Genomic DNA, 17482 nt, shown 5'->3' on the forward strand with positions numbered 1-17482 from the left:
GGCGCGCAATCTTTCGCTCCTCCTTAACTGCTCCTCAGGTACTGTCCGCCTTCCCCCCCTTCTCTCCTGTCTTTTCAGCTGTCTGCGTGTGCGCGGTGAGGGGGGAAGCATCACCCCCTCCTCTTCTGAAGTTTCCGATTCCAGGATGGGGGATAGGGGAGGGGCTGATGGTAAACTGCCTCCCCGCTTTTCGGCTGTGAGCAGCCCTCCCTCTTTCCCCTCTTGCTATGAGCCTGAAAGAGGGGGAGGCGTGAGAATGTCCAGGGAGGGCTCAGGCTCCCCGTTGCTAAGCGACCTTATCACTGGCAGTTCCTCTGTTTCATCTTCGCTTCAAAGGGGGGAAGTTCCTCCCCCTTCCCTCTGCCATCCATCTGAATACTCTTCTCCCAACTCTCCGGGATCCAGCTCCCCGGGATTGGGACCCCAGCTCTGCCTTCCGACACCATCCCCCCTCCCAGGCTGTGCCCCCCTCCCCTTGTCTGGCTTGGGACGGTGGGGAAAACGTTGATGGAAAAGTTTTACCAATTCTGGAGCATGCACATCATCTGCATCTTCCCATGATCTGTCAGCCACCCCATAGCCTTTCCAGTGAATCAAGTACTGCAGCTTGTGGTGTCTGATCCTGGAATCTAAGATCTCCTCAACTTCAAACTCAAGCTGCTCATTTACCAGGAGTGGAGCTCCGGGAGGTTCCTCCGGCCGTAACTCACTGGGAGGGGCGGCTTTCGTTAAGAGGGATCGATGGAACACAGGATGTATTTTAAACATGTCAGGCAGCTTCAGTCGGTACGCCACGGGATTGATTTGAGTTTCTATTTCGAAAGGACCCACCCTCTTGTCTTGTAATTTTCTACATTTGCCCGGCATCTGGAGGAAGCGGGTGGACAGCCATACCTGGTCTCCCAGTTGAAGGGGGGCCCTCCTTCCTGTGCAGGTCAGCAACTCGCTTGTACTCCGTTTTGGCTTCGTTTAACTGCTGTTTCAGTGTCTGTTGCGCCGCTTGCAATTCCTTAAGGAAGTTCTCAGCTGCCGGTACCAGCATTCCTTCTGAGCTGCTTGGAAAGACTTTAGGATGGAATCCATAATTAGCGAAGAACGGGGTTTGTTGAGTGCTGGAGTGTAGAGAATTGTTGTAGGCGAACTCTGCAAAATGCAAATATGATACCCAGTCAGTCTGTTGATAGGACACATAACTTCGTAAATATCTTTCCAAAACGGCGTTCAAGCGTTCCGTCTGCCCATCTGTCTGGGGGTGATGGGCGGAGGAGAGTTTTAATTCCGTCTGCAACTGTTTCCACATTGCTCTCCAAAATTTGGCTGTGAACTGAGTTCCTCGGTCTGAGACTACGCTGTTTGGCAATCCATGCAGCCGGTAGACTTCTTTTATGAATAACTTGGCCGTTTCTTTAGCCTCTAAGGCCCCTGCACAAGGAAGAAAGTGTGCCATTTTGGTAAGTAGATCCACCACTACTAAGATGGCTGTCATTCCTTGGGACTTTGGTAGATCAGTTATAAAATCCATGGAGAGGTCCTTCCAGGGTTCGTGTGGGACAGGCAACGGTTGTAACAGTCCTGCTGGTGTCCCTGTTTGTGTTTTTGTCCGCAGACAGACAGAGCAGGACTTTACATAACTCTCAATATCCCGACGCATTTTAGGCCACCAGAAGTCCTTGGCCACGTTCTGAATGGTCTTGTAAATCCCAAAGTGTCCCGCTGTGATGGAATCATGACACTGGCATAGGATTCTGAGCCTTAATTCCCCTTCTGGCACATATCTGGCGGTTTTGAACCATAACAGTCCATTTCTCCAGTGAAAGGTTACTTCTGAGTCTTGACCTTGTCCCGTCTCCTGCTGATATTTTAGCATGTCTGCATCTTCTTGTTGTGCCTTTTTGAGTTCCTCTTCCCATGAAGGCTGGCATACTCCCAACGTTAATTTCTCTGGCGGGATTACGTACTGAGGCTGGTCCTCGGATTCACTTTCTTTGTATTGTGGCTGTCTGGATAAGGCATCCGCTCTCTGGTTTTTGGCTTGGGCATGGTAAGTAATCTGGAAGTTAAACCTAGTGAAGAACTGGGACCATCTTATCTGTCTCTGGTTCAGCTTTCTGGCGGTTTGGAGGCTTTCAAGATTCTTGTGGTCGGAGCGCACTTCAATTCGATGAGAGGTCCCCTCTAGGTATTGTCTCCAGTTTTCAAAAGAGTCCTTGATGGCCAGCAGCTCCTTCTCCCAAACTGTGTAGTTCTTCTCTGCAGGCTTTAACTTCCGAGAGAAGTACGCACAGGGGTGCAGCTCATTCCCTTCTTGGTCTAATTGTAGCAGGACCCCCCCGATGGCAAAATCTAAAGCATCTGCTTCCACTACAAAAGGGCGGTTCGGATCAGCAAAGCGCAGAATGGGCTCAGTAGCAAACCTTCTCTTCAGCTCCTCAAAGGCCTCGGTGGCGTTCTCTGTCCATTGAAACTTCTTCTTCCCCCTTAAACAGTCAGTCAGAGGAGCTGTTAATTTGGAAAACCCTGGAATGAACTTTCTGTAATAATTGGCAAACCCCCAAAAACCGTTGTACATCCTTTTTGGTGACAGGTTGGCCCCAGTCCAATATGCAGCTTACTTTCCCTGGGTCCATCTCCACGCCTTCCGCTGAGATTCGATATCCAAGGAAGTCTAAAGACTTGAGGTCAAATCCACATTTCTCTAATTTAGCATACAGGTGATTTTCTCTCAGTCTCTTCAACACCGTCTTCACATGCTGGTTGTGGTCTTCCTGGTTCTTTGAGAACACCAGGATATCATCTAAGTAACAGATCACATACGTGTCCAACAAGTCTCTAAACACGTCGTTCATGAATTTTTGAAAAATTCCTGGACTTCCACAAAGCCCGAACGGCATGACCAGGTATTCATACTGTCCGTAAGCGGTCAAGAATCCTGTTTTCCATTCATCTCCCTCCTTCATTCTGATCAGATTGTACGCTCCTCTCAAATCCAACTTCGTGAAGATTTTTGCAGAGCGCAGTCGGTCCAGCAACTCTGAGATCAGGGGCAGCGGGTAGCTGTTGGGGATGGTGATCTGGTTCAATGCGCGATAGTCGTTACAGGGTCTGAGTTCCCCCCCTTCTTTTTCACAAACAATAGTGGCGCTCCAGCAGGGGATTGTGAGGGGCGTATGAATCCTCGCCTCAGGTTTTTATCCAGGAATTCCTTCAGGGCCTCCCTCTCATTCTCTGTGAGAGAGTAGATTCTCCCTGATGGGATGCTGGCTCCTGGCACTAGGTCAATCGCACAGTCGTAAGGGCGGTGGGGGGGTAAAGTCTCTGCCTCTTTTTCATCAAACACATCTTTGAATTCTTCATACTTTGGCGGCAGGGTCACTTGCTCGATCTCTCACACTGCCCCTGCTAGGGTGTTCTTGATTCCTTCAGGTTGACAGTTCTCCTGGCAATACTGTGAGGTGAACCACACCACCGCCTCCTTCCAACTTATTTTGGGTTCATGCTTTGCTAGCCAGGGCATTCCCAGAATCACCTCAAAGTTCGAGAGATCTGACACGTATAGCGAAATGAACTCTTCGTGCCCAGGGATTTCAAGTTTCACTTCCTCCGTGGCTTGTGTCACCCCTCCTGACTTCAGGGGTCTCCCATCGATAGTCTCCACAGCTAGGGGAGCGTCCAGTTTCCACCGGGAAATTCCATGACGCTTGACTAACTTTGCATCAATAAAATTTGTGGAGGCTCCACTGTCAATTAAGGCAGTGGAATTAAACACCACTCCTCTGGAAGTTGTAATCCGAATAGGCAAGACCAACACCCCCTTTGAGGGAGGTTGGATCGTTGGGGGGCCTTTATACAACGCTGCCCCCAGTCCACCGGCCTGCATGTGGACTGGGTGTTCTAGTTTCCTGATGGCTCGGCTTTCCCCCCTTTCAGTCCACAGTCTCTGGCCACATGGCCCGGCTTTGAACAATAAAAGCATAAACGTTCCCGGCGTCGTCTTTCCTTTTCTTCTTCTGACAGTCTTGGCCTAGCCCCTCCCTGTCCCTCAGTTGTATTACCTGCCATCCCTGCAGTGGGAAGGGTCTTGTTGCGGGATGCCGAGGCTGAGTATCTCGGGACCTCCTGCTTCCTTTCCAGGCGCCTTCGTTCCATCCGGTGATCTATCTGTAGGCATAGCCGGATGAGCCCTGGTAGGTCAGCAGGGGGGGAGGTCCTGGCCAACTCATCCAGGATTTCAGCATTTAATCCACTCCGGTACATAAACATCAGGGCGGCGTCATTGTAACCAGTTTCCTGGGACAGAATTTTAAAAGCGTTAGTGTACTCGGAAACAGTCCCTTTAGCTTGCTTCAGAGCGCCTAGTTGCCGCGCTACTGTTTCAGCCCTTTGCGGGTCTTGAAACATCTCGGTCATCTCCTGTATAAATCCTCTGTACCTTCCTAAGACAGTATCCTTTCTCACGAGATACGGAGTCACCCATTTTGCAGCTTCTCCCTCCAGGAGGCTAATCACGAAAGCTACTTTAGCCCCATCGTCTGGAAATTCCGTGTGCCTGACATCCAGATATAACTCACATTGAGCCACGAAGGTTGCCAACTGATCACTTTGTCCCGCGTATTTTGGGGGCAATCCAATGGGAACCTTTACTACGGCAGCTGGAGGGGCTGTTCGCATCTGGTCTATCGTGGCCTTCAAGGTTTGATTATCCATCTTCAGCGCCTTGACTGCTGCTAGCAGGGCTTGAACATCCGTCTGCAAATCAGCTACCTTAGTCCTCAAGAGTTCCACTTCTTCCGTCTCAGAAGTGGGGTTCGTCCCCCCCGCTGCTCCCTTTGACATCTTGTCCCAGTCAAGTGAAGAGAGCGTTGAGGGTGATTTAGGTGGCTCTGTCAAGCTGTCAGGCCCAGGATGTGACTCAGGAACCAGACCAATAGCTGTAGTTAATTCGTGTTTTATTAGGGTAATGTCCAAACAAAGACTGCGTTTTCTCATGAAGCAATACAGGGATACAGGTCCTGCGGCATTGGGAGAAAGTTGACAGAGCAAGGGACTTCTTCCTGCCTGTTCTTTAAGAAGGGGCCAAACGGGTGCGCAATCTTTCGCTCCTCCTTTACTGCCCCTCAGGTACTGTCCGCCTTCCCCCCTTCTCTCCTGTCTTTTCAGCTGTCTGCGTGTGCGCGGTGAGGGGGGAAGCATCACCCCCTCCTCTTCTGAAGTTTCCGATTCCAGGATGGGGGATAGGGGAGGGGCTGATGGTAAACTGCCTCCCCGCTTTTCGGCTGTGAGCAGCCCTCCCTCTTTCCCCTCTTGCTCTGAGCCTGAAAGAGGGGGAGGCGTGAGAATGTCCAGGGAGGGCTCAGGCTCCCCGTTGCTAAGCGACCTTATCACTGGCAGTTCCTCTGTTTCGTCTTCGCTCCAAAGGGGGGAAGTTCCTCCCCCTTCCCTCTGCCATCCATCCGAATACTCTTCTCCCAACTCTCCGGGATCCAGCTCCCCGGGATTGGGACCCCAGCTCTGCCTTCCGACAACATTGGGGGCTCAGGATTAGAGAGCTATGTGTTACCTTGGGGCTGGGGTTAGGGGATAAATTTGATTCAGGTGGCATTTAAATCCAAATTTTCTGATGCAATTGCCCAACCAATGTTTATAAAAATCCTTAGATTATGAGAAAGTGTGCATAAAAATGAATATATTAGTGAAAATAACGTACAAAAATGCATACTATTAGCTTGCAAAAAAGCTTGCAAAATGTGTACATTAGTCAAAACTGCATGCAAAAATGTGGTTATTAGAAGAAAATCTCACTAAAATGCTGACAAATTTTCATGGGGATTCTTTTTAAAAATTGCTAATTGCTACAGAAAGGTGGATTCCCTAAATAATATTGTTGTGTAACCCTTGAAAGAAATCAGCATTTTATTAATTATCGTTTTATTTTTATAGATTAACGACTTATGTGAAATGCAGATTGATTTAACAATGAAAGATATAGCAAATACTCTTTTGCTTGTACTACCAGACAATGCAACAAAAGTGGAGGATTTACTGGCACGCAATGAGGTGACCACAGGTTTCTTAAAAAGATAAATAAATGCAACAATTATATTTTATAGGCATTTTTATTTGTCACATTGTGTGTATGACAATGTTATTGATTAGAATGTAGTAAAATTTAAGTGAAAGTGAATAATCTGATATAGTTGAATCATGAGGTTTTCCTCTGAACTAATAAAGAATTGTATATAGTAATACCTTAGTTAACTTATCCTCCAGCAACCAAACTCCTTTTAAGGAAGGCTTTTTTTAAGGTGAAACTGACCACCTTTGCTCTGCTATGGATAAACCTTCAAGCTTGTGCCTTAGCTTTAAGTTGACACTGACCAGCCTGTGTTTTTGCTTTGCTATCAATAAACTGACACGCCTGTGCTTTTGCTTTGCTAGGGTGAAACTGACAAGCCTGTGTGTTTGCTTTGCATTAAAGAGCTCTCTTGCTTTCTCCCAGCATTGGGGAGAAAAGGATCCAATACGATTCACAGGAGAAAAAGGAGAGGGGAGGGGGTTGGTGCCAGGTAGGCACTCTTTAAAGCTCATATGAAGCTGCCCCCACTATTTATGAGCGAGTTTCCATGTTCTCCTTCCTCTGGTACCAAAGGTTATGTTAAAGAAGTAATGTCCAGGAGCGCATCTACTTTGTTAACTGAGATTTTACAGCATTCTAAATGTATGTTTCTCCACTGCATAGTATGTGTCTGTCTAACAGACTGTCCAGGTTTTATGTTACTGTTTTCCCACGTTACTCTAAATTGAGATGTTCTCCTTAAACAGCTGGCTGTCAGACTCTGTCAGCTTCATAGTGGATTACCCAGTTCCTGGGTTGTCAAAAGTACTCAAATTCTCCGGACAAGGGATGGGATCCGCATTTCAATGCCAGTTCAGTTTTTGCTCTGTCAAACTTCTTTCCAGTACTGCTTCATCAGGGATCAATGTTTGGTGTTTGCTATGAATACCAATTCATTTTTCTGCAAAAATATAGATATTAATATCAGTTTTTTAAAATATCACTTTTTCATAGATTTTTTTAAAAGTAGTGATATTTTATATGAAATATCAATATTAATATTGATATTTTTGAGGTGATTTTTTTAAAAAAAAATCCACTTCAGCCATGGAAAACTGCTAGAAAAAAACCCGATCTGCGAGCACACACAAAAAAGAATAAATAGGAAATCCAGTGTCAATTTTGAATTTTGTGAAATTCAGTCACATTCCTACTCAGGACCCTGGCTTGAATGCTGAGAATCTAGATGTCTATGATCTGGAACAGCTAGATCCAAAAGAACATGGCAACTTCTGGCTGGGGAAATTAAGTGCCAGATCTAAACTCTGAGATACTTGTTACAACAGAAAAGAGGGAAGATTTGTAAGATTTTGTTGGCATCCACAGCAATATCGTATTTGTCTATTCAAGCAAGCTGCTAACTGGCCTTGAAGCATGTTCCTGTAGGTCAGAAACTGAAGGCTGAAGAAATGAAATTTTAGCAGAAGCTGAGGATCCTGCTGTTTCATGTATCAGTGTTTTTCATATTACTCAAGTGAAACAACAGGTGCCTTTGTCTTGGTAGTCTAACATTAGTCTTAGCAGTTTGTTCAATATTGGGTTCAGTAAGGTCCCTGTAAGGTGGTAAACCTTGACAGTCACCATAGGAACTCAATTCTTATATGATTAGTTGACAAGTATCTTTTTGAAGAATAAGAGCAGCATGTTAAGGATGATTGTTCATATTTTAAGGCGAGAAGATTTGTTCCAGTTTAAATCACTTCACATTCTAAATAACAATATAAAAATACTGGTATTGGTAAATACAAGATAATTGATTCTCCATATTCAGAAGTGATCAATGTAAATGAAAGTTAAAACTTTTCAGTATCCAAACTTATATATATTTATAAGTAATTAAATACATTTTAAAATAAGTTATTTGTTGTGATATGTTTTTGGTATTAAGTAATGGAATTACAAACTTGGTCAAATGCTTCGATTCTCCCCCACTCACTACTACAGTATAGTAAACATTCTTACTCTATATGATGAACAGGTATGCACCAAAGAATGGGCTGAAATATTAAACAACAAAAGTAGACATGTAGAAGATGCTGTACAGGAACTGATATCTATATTTGAGCAAATTTATGAAGTTAAGCGTGTTAAAAGATCACCTCTAAGAAGATATCCAACACAAGGTATTTTTCATTGTGTGTCTCCTTAATCAAGAATCCCTGTGTGAAATGTGCAAGGGAACCAAGAAGAATTTCTTATTTATATAAAGCTTCTTTGCCTCTGTCTGTGGTGGATATATAATTAGTTTGTACAAGAGTAGAGGAATGTGTAAGATTCTTTACTGTCAAGGATTATAAGGGGATTTTTTTTTACTGTTCTAGAAGTGACATTTATTTTAAAACATTTCTAAACTTAACATTTAAAAACCCCTATGTCATACACAAAATACAACAAAAACAATGAAAAATATTCTGAAAGAGATATACACTTAAAAATAGTATTATAGAAAGAGATTATATTGATTCTGGCCCCTGTTCCACAGAAGCACGCAGCCCCTACACTCCCCTACTCTGCTAATTTTCTTCATTGCCTGAATGTGATTATTGTTGCCTCTCATTATCCTCCCCGACCCATTCATCACACCAGCAATAACTGGTAGGTTTGTGAGGAGCCTGCCTCCTTATCCATGCTGGACTGTGAAGTGGCTCAACTTAATACCAGCAGCAGTGCAGTCCCTAGGACACCACCTCCCATTCAGTGTGGGATCCAGAGGCCAGCTGCTCTGAGGAAGAATCAGTGGGTCAGAGAAGGAATCCCTAGCAGTTAAATCCCACTGACAAGAAAAAACAGCTGTAACAAAATTCTATTGAACAGTGTGAGGAAGAGTGAATTCTGGGAACAGGACAGGTGAACAGAGTTGCCGAACATCTTCTCCCAGCAGGACTCCTCTGTCTTTTGAAAGCTAAATGACAGATAGCAAAGCAGCAGGGGTAATGTTCCTCCATGCTATATTCCCATCATACGCAAGTGTGTGTCCAGTAGCTTGTAGAGACACAGGAGCCCACTGGAACAGGAAGGCTAGCAACCCCACACAGGAACAGCTAGAATCTCACAAAGGAATAGGCAGTAGATGAGACAGGGAATCCCTTCACTCCCAAGGCCTTTACCTCTAGTATCAAATAGTAATGTGATCCTTCTGCATTGAGGAATCTTCTTCTGGTTCTCTGATCTTTGCAGTTTTGTCTTGACCCATCTCTATTAGTATGATGTCAGGATTTTCATCAGCCCCTCTCATAGTTGCTATGGATTTCACATCTGACACCAGGACTGCTGCTGTTTTTGTCATACAGAGTGTTTCCATGAACCAGAGTACATCTTAGACAGTTGAGGCACATACACTCCTGTTGTTAGTTTTAAAAAGCTTGCCTTGGGGGTGGGAGCTATTGCTTGAGGAAAAACACGTCCTCCTCCCCTTGGACTCACAAAATTAGTCATTTGGTGCGTTGGATCCTTGACTGAATACTGACGTGAAATGAGAAATTTATTTGGAGATGTGACATTATATAGAAAATTCCCTTTTGATGGCAATGCAGTGGTGTCTATACATAACTCAATCAAACCGGTATTAGATTTGATATCTGCTTGTATGCTTCTTTGTCTCCCATTGTAAGGTTTTATTTACTTTCATTAGTTAACACAATGAGCTTGATATCTTTCCATCTGCAGAAAAGGGCAATCATTCAATATAACTTAGGAAAAGAACAATGTTTGTTCATATCATCTGATTGGCATATATTCATAATGGCTGTAATCCAACAGAGAATTAGGCCAATGATTTCCACAGGATTGTAACTCTGTGTTGATTATGACAGTAGACATTCCTCTGAATTCTCATTAACTCCGATGGAAATGGGGTTTTTTGTTTTATTTTAAAAAAGCGTTATATTCTTGATAAGCATATATAATTCCATGATAACTGAGGGCTCAGTTCAACTTCTTTAAAATGCATCCAGATTCCAGAGGTGTTAAAATGCTGTTAGATACAAGACAGGAATTATGTTTACAGATAAAAGGAAACAGAGGATTTAAAGGACATTATTATATTTAGGAGGCCCATGCAGAAGTTAAAACTATATGCCCACCTTGAAGTGCAAGTACAAGCATGAGTGGAGCCATCACAAGTGTAGATCTTGATGGTAGTGGCAAATATTCAAATGGGAAATTTGAAGACTGAAGTGAAGGGCTCCATGCAAAGAGCAACTGAATGTGGGTCAGTTGATCCTAAAGAATAAGAACATAGGAACAACCTGCTGGATCAGGCCAGTGGTCTATCTAGGCTGGCATCCTGTTCTCATAATAGCCAACTAGTTGCCTATGAGAAGCCTGCAAGTGGGATCTGAAAACAACAGTATTCTCCCCTCCTGTGGTTTCTAGCAATTGGTATTCAGAAGCAGGAATTGGTATTCAGAAGCACCTCTAACCATGGAGGCAGAGTATAGCCTGTTGGTGTGTGTGCGTTGTTGTGTGAAACAGCATACATTACGTTGGAGTTAAGTTGAGCAAGAAACTTCTTCAGAGCATGTTAAGAGTCTTTATTGAAAGACATTAAGGCCAGAGGCTTAAGAGTAAATACATGTAGAGATTCTTCAGTCACCCCCCTTCTGGTACATCTCTCTCCATAGATAAACACAAAAGACAGCCTCTCAGCTCAGAGGCATAATTCAGAAGACGACAACACACAGACTCTGTTAGAACTTTTCCAGTCGCTATCAGATGGCTACCATAGCAACGGCCCTGGCAGTCCGTTCCCAGACAGAGCATAGACATAACTCCCCCTTAACCACAGTTACGTCTTCACACTTGCAGGCTTCATGGAAAACTACTAGAGACAGTAATGCCTACTGGTCACCAGTCCAACAGCCTCCCTTTTTTCCATTAAGACTGCAAAATACACATGGAATACATCTCCATAATACATAGTCATACAGTCAAACATTTTCAGTTCAGTACAGTTCAAACTTACATCTCAGTACAGTTCAAAACTTTATTCACTCAAACTTTGGTTCAACACATGTCAAATAAAGTGTCTCAGGATCCATGTCTACAACTTTATTCATGCCAGGACTTGTTATTAATCCCACAGTAAATCTGTCAGGCGGTTTGCCTAAATTCGCTCTCGTGGAGCGTCTTAAAGGAACCAGAGCCTCGGCTCTCTCTGCCCCCCCATTTGTGCTTGTGCTTGGCACAACCTGTGCAGGAGCTTCCATTTCCTCAGCTTTTCGTTTCTTCGATCTGCGTTTTCCACAAATGAGCTCATGCAAAGCATCTCTGAGAGGAATTTGTGTACCTTCCACTTTAATGTCAACATCTGGCTTAAATTTCTGTGATTGTGTTTGTGTGTCATTTGTTCCTGTAAGACGGACTGTCTCCCTTTGATCCCAAGGCTTTTCTGAGACTTTAATGCTTCTGCTCAGAATTAACTGCTGTGTTTCTGGAATCCAAACAAACCCTCGTGGTGCTCTGGGTGCAAGCCTGCCTCTTCTTTTTCCCTGTGGAATGTGTACCCGGCTGCTTTGCACTCTCTTAGGCATTAACCTGATTGCATTGCATGAAGATTCCATGTCAGCAGTAAACACTGACTGTGTGCCTTTTACAGCTGTCTTTTTACAGCTCTGGCGTTCATTCCCTTTCCGCCCCATTAAACTCAAGACATCAGCACACTTCACACCCATGGTCATTCTAAACTGCCCCTGTGTCATGAATCCCTGACAGACAACTTTGCCTCTTTTCTGCAGAAAACATTTCCCTCTATCAAATGTGATACAATATCCAGAAGCCATCAGTTTTTGAACTGATAAAATATTATGAGCCAATTCTGGAACAAACAAACATTCTGACATTATCCCAAGTTTATTAAATCTCACCAGACCTTTAGCTTTTACGGATTTCCGTGATCCATCAGCAAGTAAAACAAAGTCCTGCTCATCTGTAGACATGTAAAACAGACTCCTGTCTTTAATTAATATATGGCTTGCTCCGCTGTCAAGAATAAAGTTAATTTGTTCCAAGTCTTTAGACTTCTGTTTATAAACAAAGTTCACACTTCCCTGCTTCAAGCCTCCGTCCCTGGAGTTTCGCTTGACTGCACAATCTTTTCGGAGATGCCCACGAGCCCCACTGGCAAAACAAGACTTCAGCCGCTGCTGCTCCCGCTTGTTTTCCTGTCTGCTTTCGACAGCCTGCTCCGGTTCGGCACATTTCTCCTCCTTGCTTCTGACAGCTTCCATCGGCTGGGCTCTCTGCGCCTCCTGCCTCCGCTGCCATTCCTGGGACAAATCCTGCAACGCGTCCCACATCTGTTTAGCTGATGGCTCATCTCTCACACACATCAGTTGAGAATCCGATAGAGCCAAGATTATAAACGCCTGCGCCCTCTGGTCTCGACGCTTCCAGGCCGTGGTCAGTACCGCCGGGGGTTTTTCATCTATAACGTCCCATAAATCCTCTGTTATCAGCAAAGCCCTCATCCTCGGCTTCCAGCTGCCATAATTCTTTTCATTAAGTCGTTCCATCGGCAAGCCTCCCCCAGACAGGTTTACAGCCATGTTGCTCACCTCCGTCTGGTTCAATCAATCAAGCTGCCTTCTCTGGAACTCCATCTGCCATTCAGACCAGCAACTTACTCCGGTGTAATGCGCTGTGGAGCGCAACCATTCTCTGCTACCACTGTTGGTGTGTGTGCATTGTTGTGTGAAACAGCATACATTACGTTGGAGTTAAGTTGAGCAAGAAACTTCTTCAGAGCATGTTAAGAGTCTTTATTGAAAGACATTAAGGCCAGAGGCTTAAGAGTAAATACATGTAGAGATTCTTCAGTCACCCCCCTTCTGGTACATCTCTCTCCATAGATAAACACAAAAGACAGCCTCTCAGCTCAGAGGCATAATTCAGAAGACGACAACACACAGACTCTGTTAGAACTTTTCCAGTCGCTATCAGATGGCTACCATAGCAACGGCCCTGGCAGTCCGTTCCCAGACAGAGCATAGACATAACTCCCCCTTAACCACAGTTACGTCTTCACACTTGCAGGCTTCATGGAAAACTACTAGAGACAGTAATGCCTACTGGTCACCAGTCCAACAGCCTCCCTTTTTTCCATTAAGACTGCAAAATACACATGGAATACATCTCCATAATACATAGTCATACAGTCAAACATTTTCGGTTCAGTACAGTTCAAACTTACATCTCAGTACAGTTCAAAACTTTATTCACTCAAACTTTGGTTCAACACATGTCAAATAAAGTGTCTCAGGATCCATGTCTACAACTTTATTCATGCCAGGACTTGTTATTAATCCCACAGTAAATCTGTCAGGCGGTTTGCCTAAATTCGCTCTCGTGGAGCGTCTTAAAGGAACCAGAGCCTCGGCTCTCTCTGCCCCCCCATTTGTGCTTGTGCTTGGCACAACCTGTGCAGGAGCTTCCATTTCCTCAGCTTTTCGTTTCTTCGATCTGCGTTTTCCACAAATGAGCTCATGCAAAGCATCTCTGAGAGGAATTTGTGTACCTTCCACTTTAATGTCAACATCTGGCTTAAATTTCTGTGATTGTGTTTGTGTGTCATTTGTTCCTGTAAGACGGACTGTCTCCCTTTGATCCCAAGGCTTTTCTGAGACTTTAATGCTTCTGCTCAGAATTAACTGCTGTGTTTCTGGAATCCAAACAAACCCTCGTGGTGCTCTGGGTGCAAGCCTGCCTCTTCTTTTTCCCTGTGGAATGTGTACCCGGCTGCTTTGCACTCTCTTAGGCATTAACCTGATTGCATTGCATGAAGATTCCATGTCAGCAGTAAACACTGACTGTGTGCCTTTTACAGCTGTCTTTTTACAGCTCTGGCGTTCATTCCCTTTCCGCCCCATTAAACTCAAGACATCAGCACACTTCACACCCATGGTCATTCTAAACTGCCCCTGTGTCATGAATCCCTGACAGACAACTTTGCCTCTTTTCTGCAGAAAACATTTCCCTCTATCAAATGTGATACAATATCCAGAAGCCATCAGTTTTTGAACTGATAAAATATTATGAGCCAATTCTGGAACAAACAAACATTCTGACATTATCCCAAGTTTATTAAATCTCACCAGACCTTTAGCTTTTACGGATTTCCGTGATCCATCAGCAAGTAAAACAAAGTCCTACTCATCTGTAGACATGTAAAACAGACTCCTGTCTTTAATTAATATATGGCTTGCTCTGCTGTCAAGAATAAAGTTAATTTGTTCCAAGTCTTTAGACTTCTGTTTATAAACAAAGTTCACACTTCCCTGCTTCAAGCCTCCGTCCCTGGAGTTTCGCTTGACTGCACAATCTTTTCGGAGATGCCCACGAGCCCCACTGGCAAAACAAGACTTCAGCCGCTGCTGCTCCCGCTTGTTTTCCTGTCTGCTTTCGACAGCCTGCTCCGGTTCGGCACATTTCTCCTCCTTGCTTCTGACAGCTTCCATCGGCTGGGCTCTCTGCGCCTCCTGCCTCCGCTGCCATTCCTGGGACAAATCCTGCAACGCGTCCCACATCTGTTTAGCTGATGGCTCATCTCTCACACACATCAGTTGAGAATCCGATAGAGCCAAGATTATAAACGCCTGCGCCCTCTGGTCTCGACGCTTCCAGGCCGTGGTCAGTACCGCCGGGGGTTTTTCATCTATAACGTCCCATAAATCCTCTGTTATCAGCAAAGCCCTCATCCTCGGCTTCCAGCTGCCATAATTCTTTTCATTAAGTCGTTCCATCGGCAAGCCTCCCCCAGACAGGTTTACAGCCATGTTGCTCACCTCCGTCTGGTTCAATCAATCAAGCTGCCTTCTCTGGAACTCCATCTGCCATTCAGACCAGCAACTTACTCCGGTGTAATGCGCTGTGGAGCGCAACCATTCTCTGCTACCACTGTTGGTGTGTGTGCATTGTTGTGTGAAACAGCATACATTACGTTGGAGTTAAGTTGAGCAAGAAACTTCTTCAGAGCATGTTAAGAGTCTTTATTGAAAGACATTAAGGCCAGAGGCTTAAGAGTAAATACATGTAGAGATTCTTCAGTCACCCCCTCTTCTGGTACATCCCTCTCCATAGATAAACACAAAAGACAGCCTCTCAGCTCAGAGGCATAATTCAGAAGACGACAACACACAGACTCTGTTAGAACTTTTCCAGTCGCTATCAGATGGCTACCATAGCAACGGCCCTGGCAGTCCGTTCCCAGACAGAGCATAGACATAACTCCCCCTTAACCACAGTTACGTCTTCACACTTGCAGGCTTCATGGAAAACTACTAGAGACAGTAATGCCTACTGGTCACCAGCCCAACATAGCCATCATGAGTGGATAGCCATCAGACAATAGGTGAGAGCAGTTCTGATGGGACAGGTAATAGCTTCCATCATCATCCTCAGCTGAATGAAAGTGAATCAGGTTTAGAGGGCCAAATCCAGAGTGATAGAAAGGGGCACTTTTCCATAATACATCTGATCCCAGATAAGCCAGCAGTAGCCCAGGAAGTGTTCTCTTTTCTTTGTGAAAGGTCAGGCGCCCAGGAATGGTTTCACTCCAAGAGAGTGACCTGGGCTCTCAAAAGTATTGCAGTTCCAACAGCATCTGGTGAGCTGTTGCTGGCTCTAAAAAAATCCATGAGGGCATAAATCTCAAGCCAGGATGTATCTGTATATGCAGTAGGCCTCCAAGGTGAATAGTCTGTGGCATGTTAGAACAAATACAGGTAAGGGAAACTGGCAAGCTGGAGCCATCATTCAGGGGTAACGTTTGGCACCATGGTGGGGCACAAAGTGGGGTTAGGTGTGAACCATGGCTTCTATACACATGGTGAGGGATTGGGATCAATCTGGCTTGCCCTGCCTCCTATGTTGCTCCCACCCAGACATTGCCTGGCATTTATATATTTGAGTTAACATTTGTAGAGGGGCTTATATGCATAGGGCCTGCTCTGCAAATGCTCAGTCCACATGACCTGTTAACCTCAGTTTTGTGGTGTAATGGTTGAAGGGATAAGACCCATATGTATGGGGCTTTACCTATGTAAGACCTTACGGAAATATTCAGCTGAGCGCATGAATGACTGGCAGAGGCAAGGGTGGGCATGCTGATGCAATCCCTATTCTTTCACCGTATGTACAGTCTTTAGTATAAACTTCTGCACAGGACTACCAATTTAATGAAATTACATTTTATTTCCAACAGAAGGGAAGCATGTAGCATTTGGAAGTTCATCAGAGGAGAAGACCACTTCTGGATCTTCAGTTATGCTCAGTAGTGAGGATGCTGAGGACAGTGAGAAGGAAGATGAGTTTAAAAAGGTATTTTGTTGTTAACTGAAACTGAACAGAAAATGATTTAGAAAGCTGTCACACAAATTGTAAAGACAACTCTCCAATGTCATTTAGCTTTCCAAGAACATATTCTATGGTGCAATGTTGCTTTAATTAAGCAAACCAAATGCAATTGTAGCTCATAAGGTTTCTGCTGCTGTGATTCAAAATGGAGAAGTGGAGGGTGGAAGGGACTGCTGAAATCATTTCATCCTGCTCACTTTTCTCTTGAAAAAAGAGGTCTTATTTCTGATCTTGGAGCCTCACTAGGAGAAAAGCAACTGGGAGTGGGGAAGCATTGGTATCTTTGTGTGTGGGGGAAAAGTTCAGCATTCCCCTCCTGCCCACCCCTTCTTTCATGGAATTATTCCCAGTCTCCCTCACATTTTATATTTGTTGAATGGTGTCGCATGTTCTAAAACATGGGTCTGCTGTTATACTAGTTAGACCCTAAGTGTTCACAAACTCTCACAACTCTTCCTTAAAGTACTCTTTTTGTAAGTCACTTCCCATCAGCCTGGTTTCTAATCTAACATAACTGCTACAGTGTGACAAGACAAGAGTGTGTGGTTACTTCATCCCTCACACTCATCATTAAAAAACTTCAAGCTAACCATGTTATATATCAGGTCAGGCAAAGGCTTCATGATAACTGCCCAGGTCTTCTGGAGTGCCTTATATCAATGACCTCTACTGTAGTCCAGAGCACACAAATGCAAATCACAGCTGAGGGTTTATGGCTGTTCTTCTACAATATTTTACTTTTGTGATAATGTGCAAATGTAAAGAGCAATTCATATTTGATTGATAAAAATGGTGCACTTACTGTTAGTTTTTTCATTTACACTGGAGCATGTTTGTTCATTTAATCTGTGAGGATGCACTATCCACATGATTAGGACACTTGCATCCCAATTCTTTTCATGTTGACTTGGTAGGAAGTCCAGTTGAATTCAGCAGGAGGTACCTGGGAGTGTTAATGGGATTGTAGCTTTTTGTCCTGAACATGATCCATGGGGATGCCCACCATCGAGACTAAGCAAG

At 44.5% G+C, this 17482-nt stretch overlaps 1 protein-coding gene across 1 annotated transcript in view; it reads left to right on the forward strand.

Annotated features, from left to right (window-relative positions):
* Window positions 1-17482, forward strand: part of DNAH8 (dynein axonemal heavy chain 8) — a 338579-nt gene that overhangs the window by 82151 nt on the left and 238946 nt on the right. Inside the window, exons 21-23 of the mRNA XM_061624897.1 lie at window positions 5938-6054; window positions 8091-8235; window positions 16311-16426. Coding sequence (XP_061480881.1) covers window positions 5938-6054; window positions 8091-8235; window positions 16311-16426 — 378 coding nt within the window. The remainder of the gene's footprint in view (window positions 1-5937; window positions 6055-8090; window positions 8236-16310; window positions 16427-17482) is intronic.

Source organism: Rhineura floridana, chromosome 4, assembly GCF_030035675.1.
Source record: "Rhineura floridana isolate rRhiFlo1 chromosome 4, rRhiFlo1.hap2, whole genome shotgun sequence".
Lineage (NCBI taxonomy): Eukaryota > Metazoa > Chordata > Lepidosauria > Squamata > Rhineuridae > Rhineura > Rhineura floridana.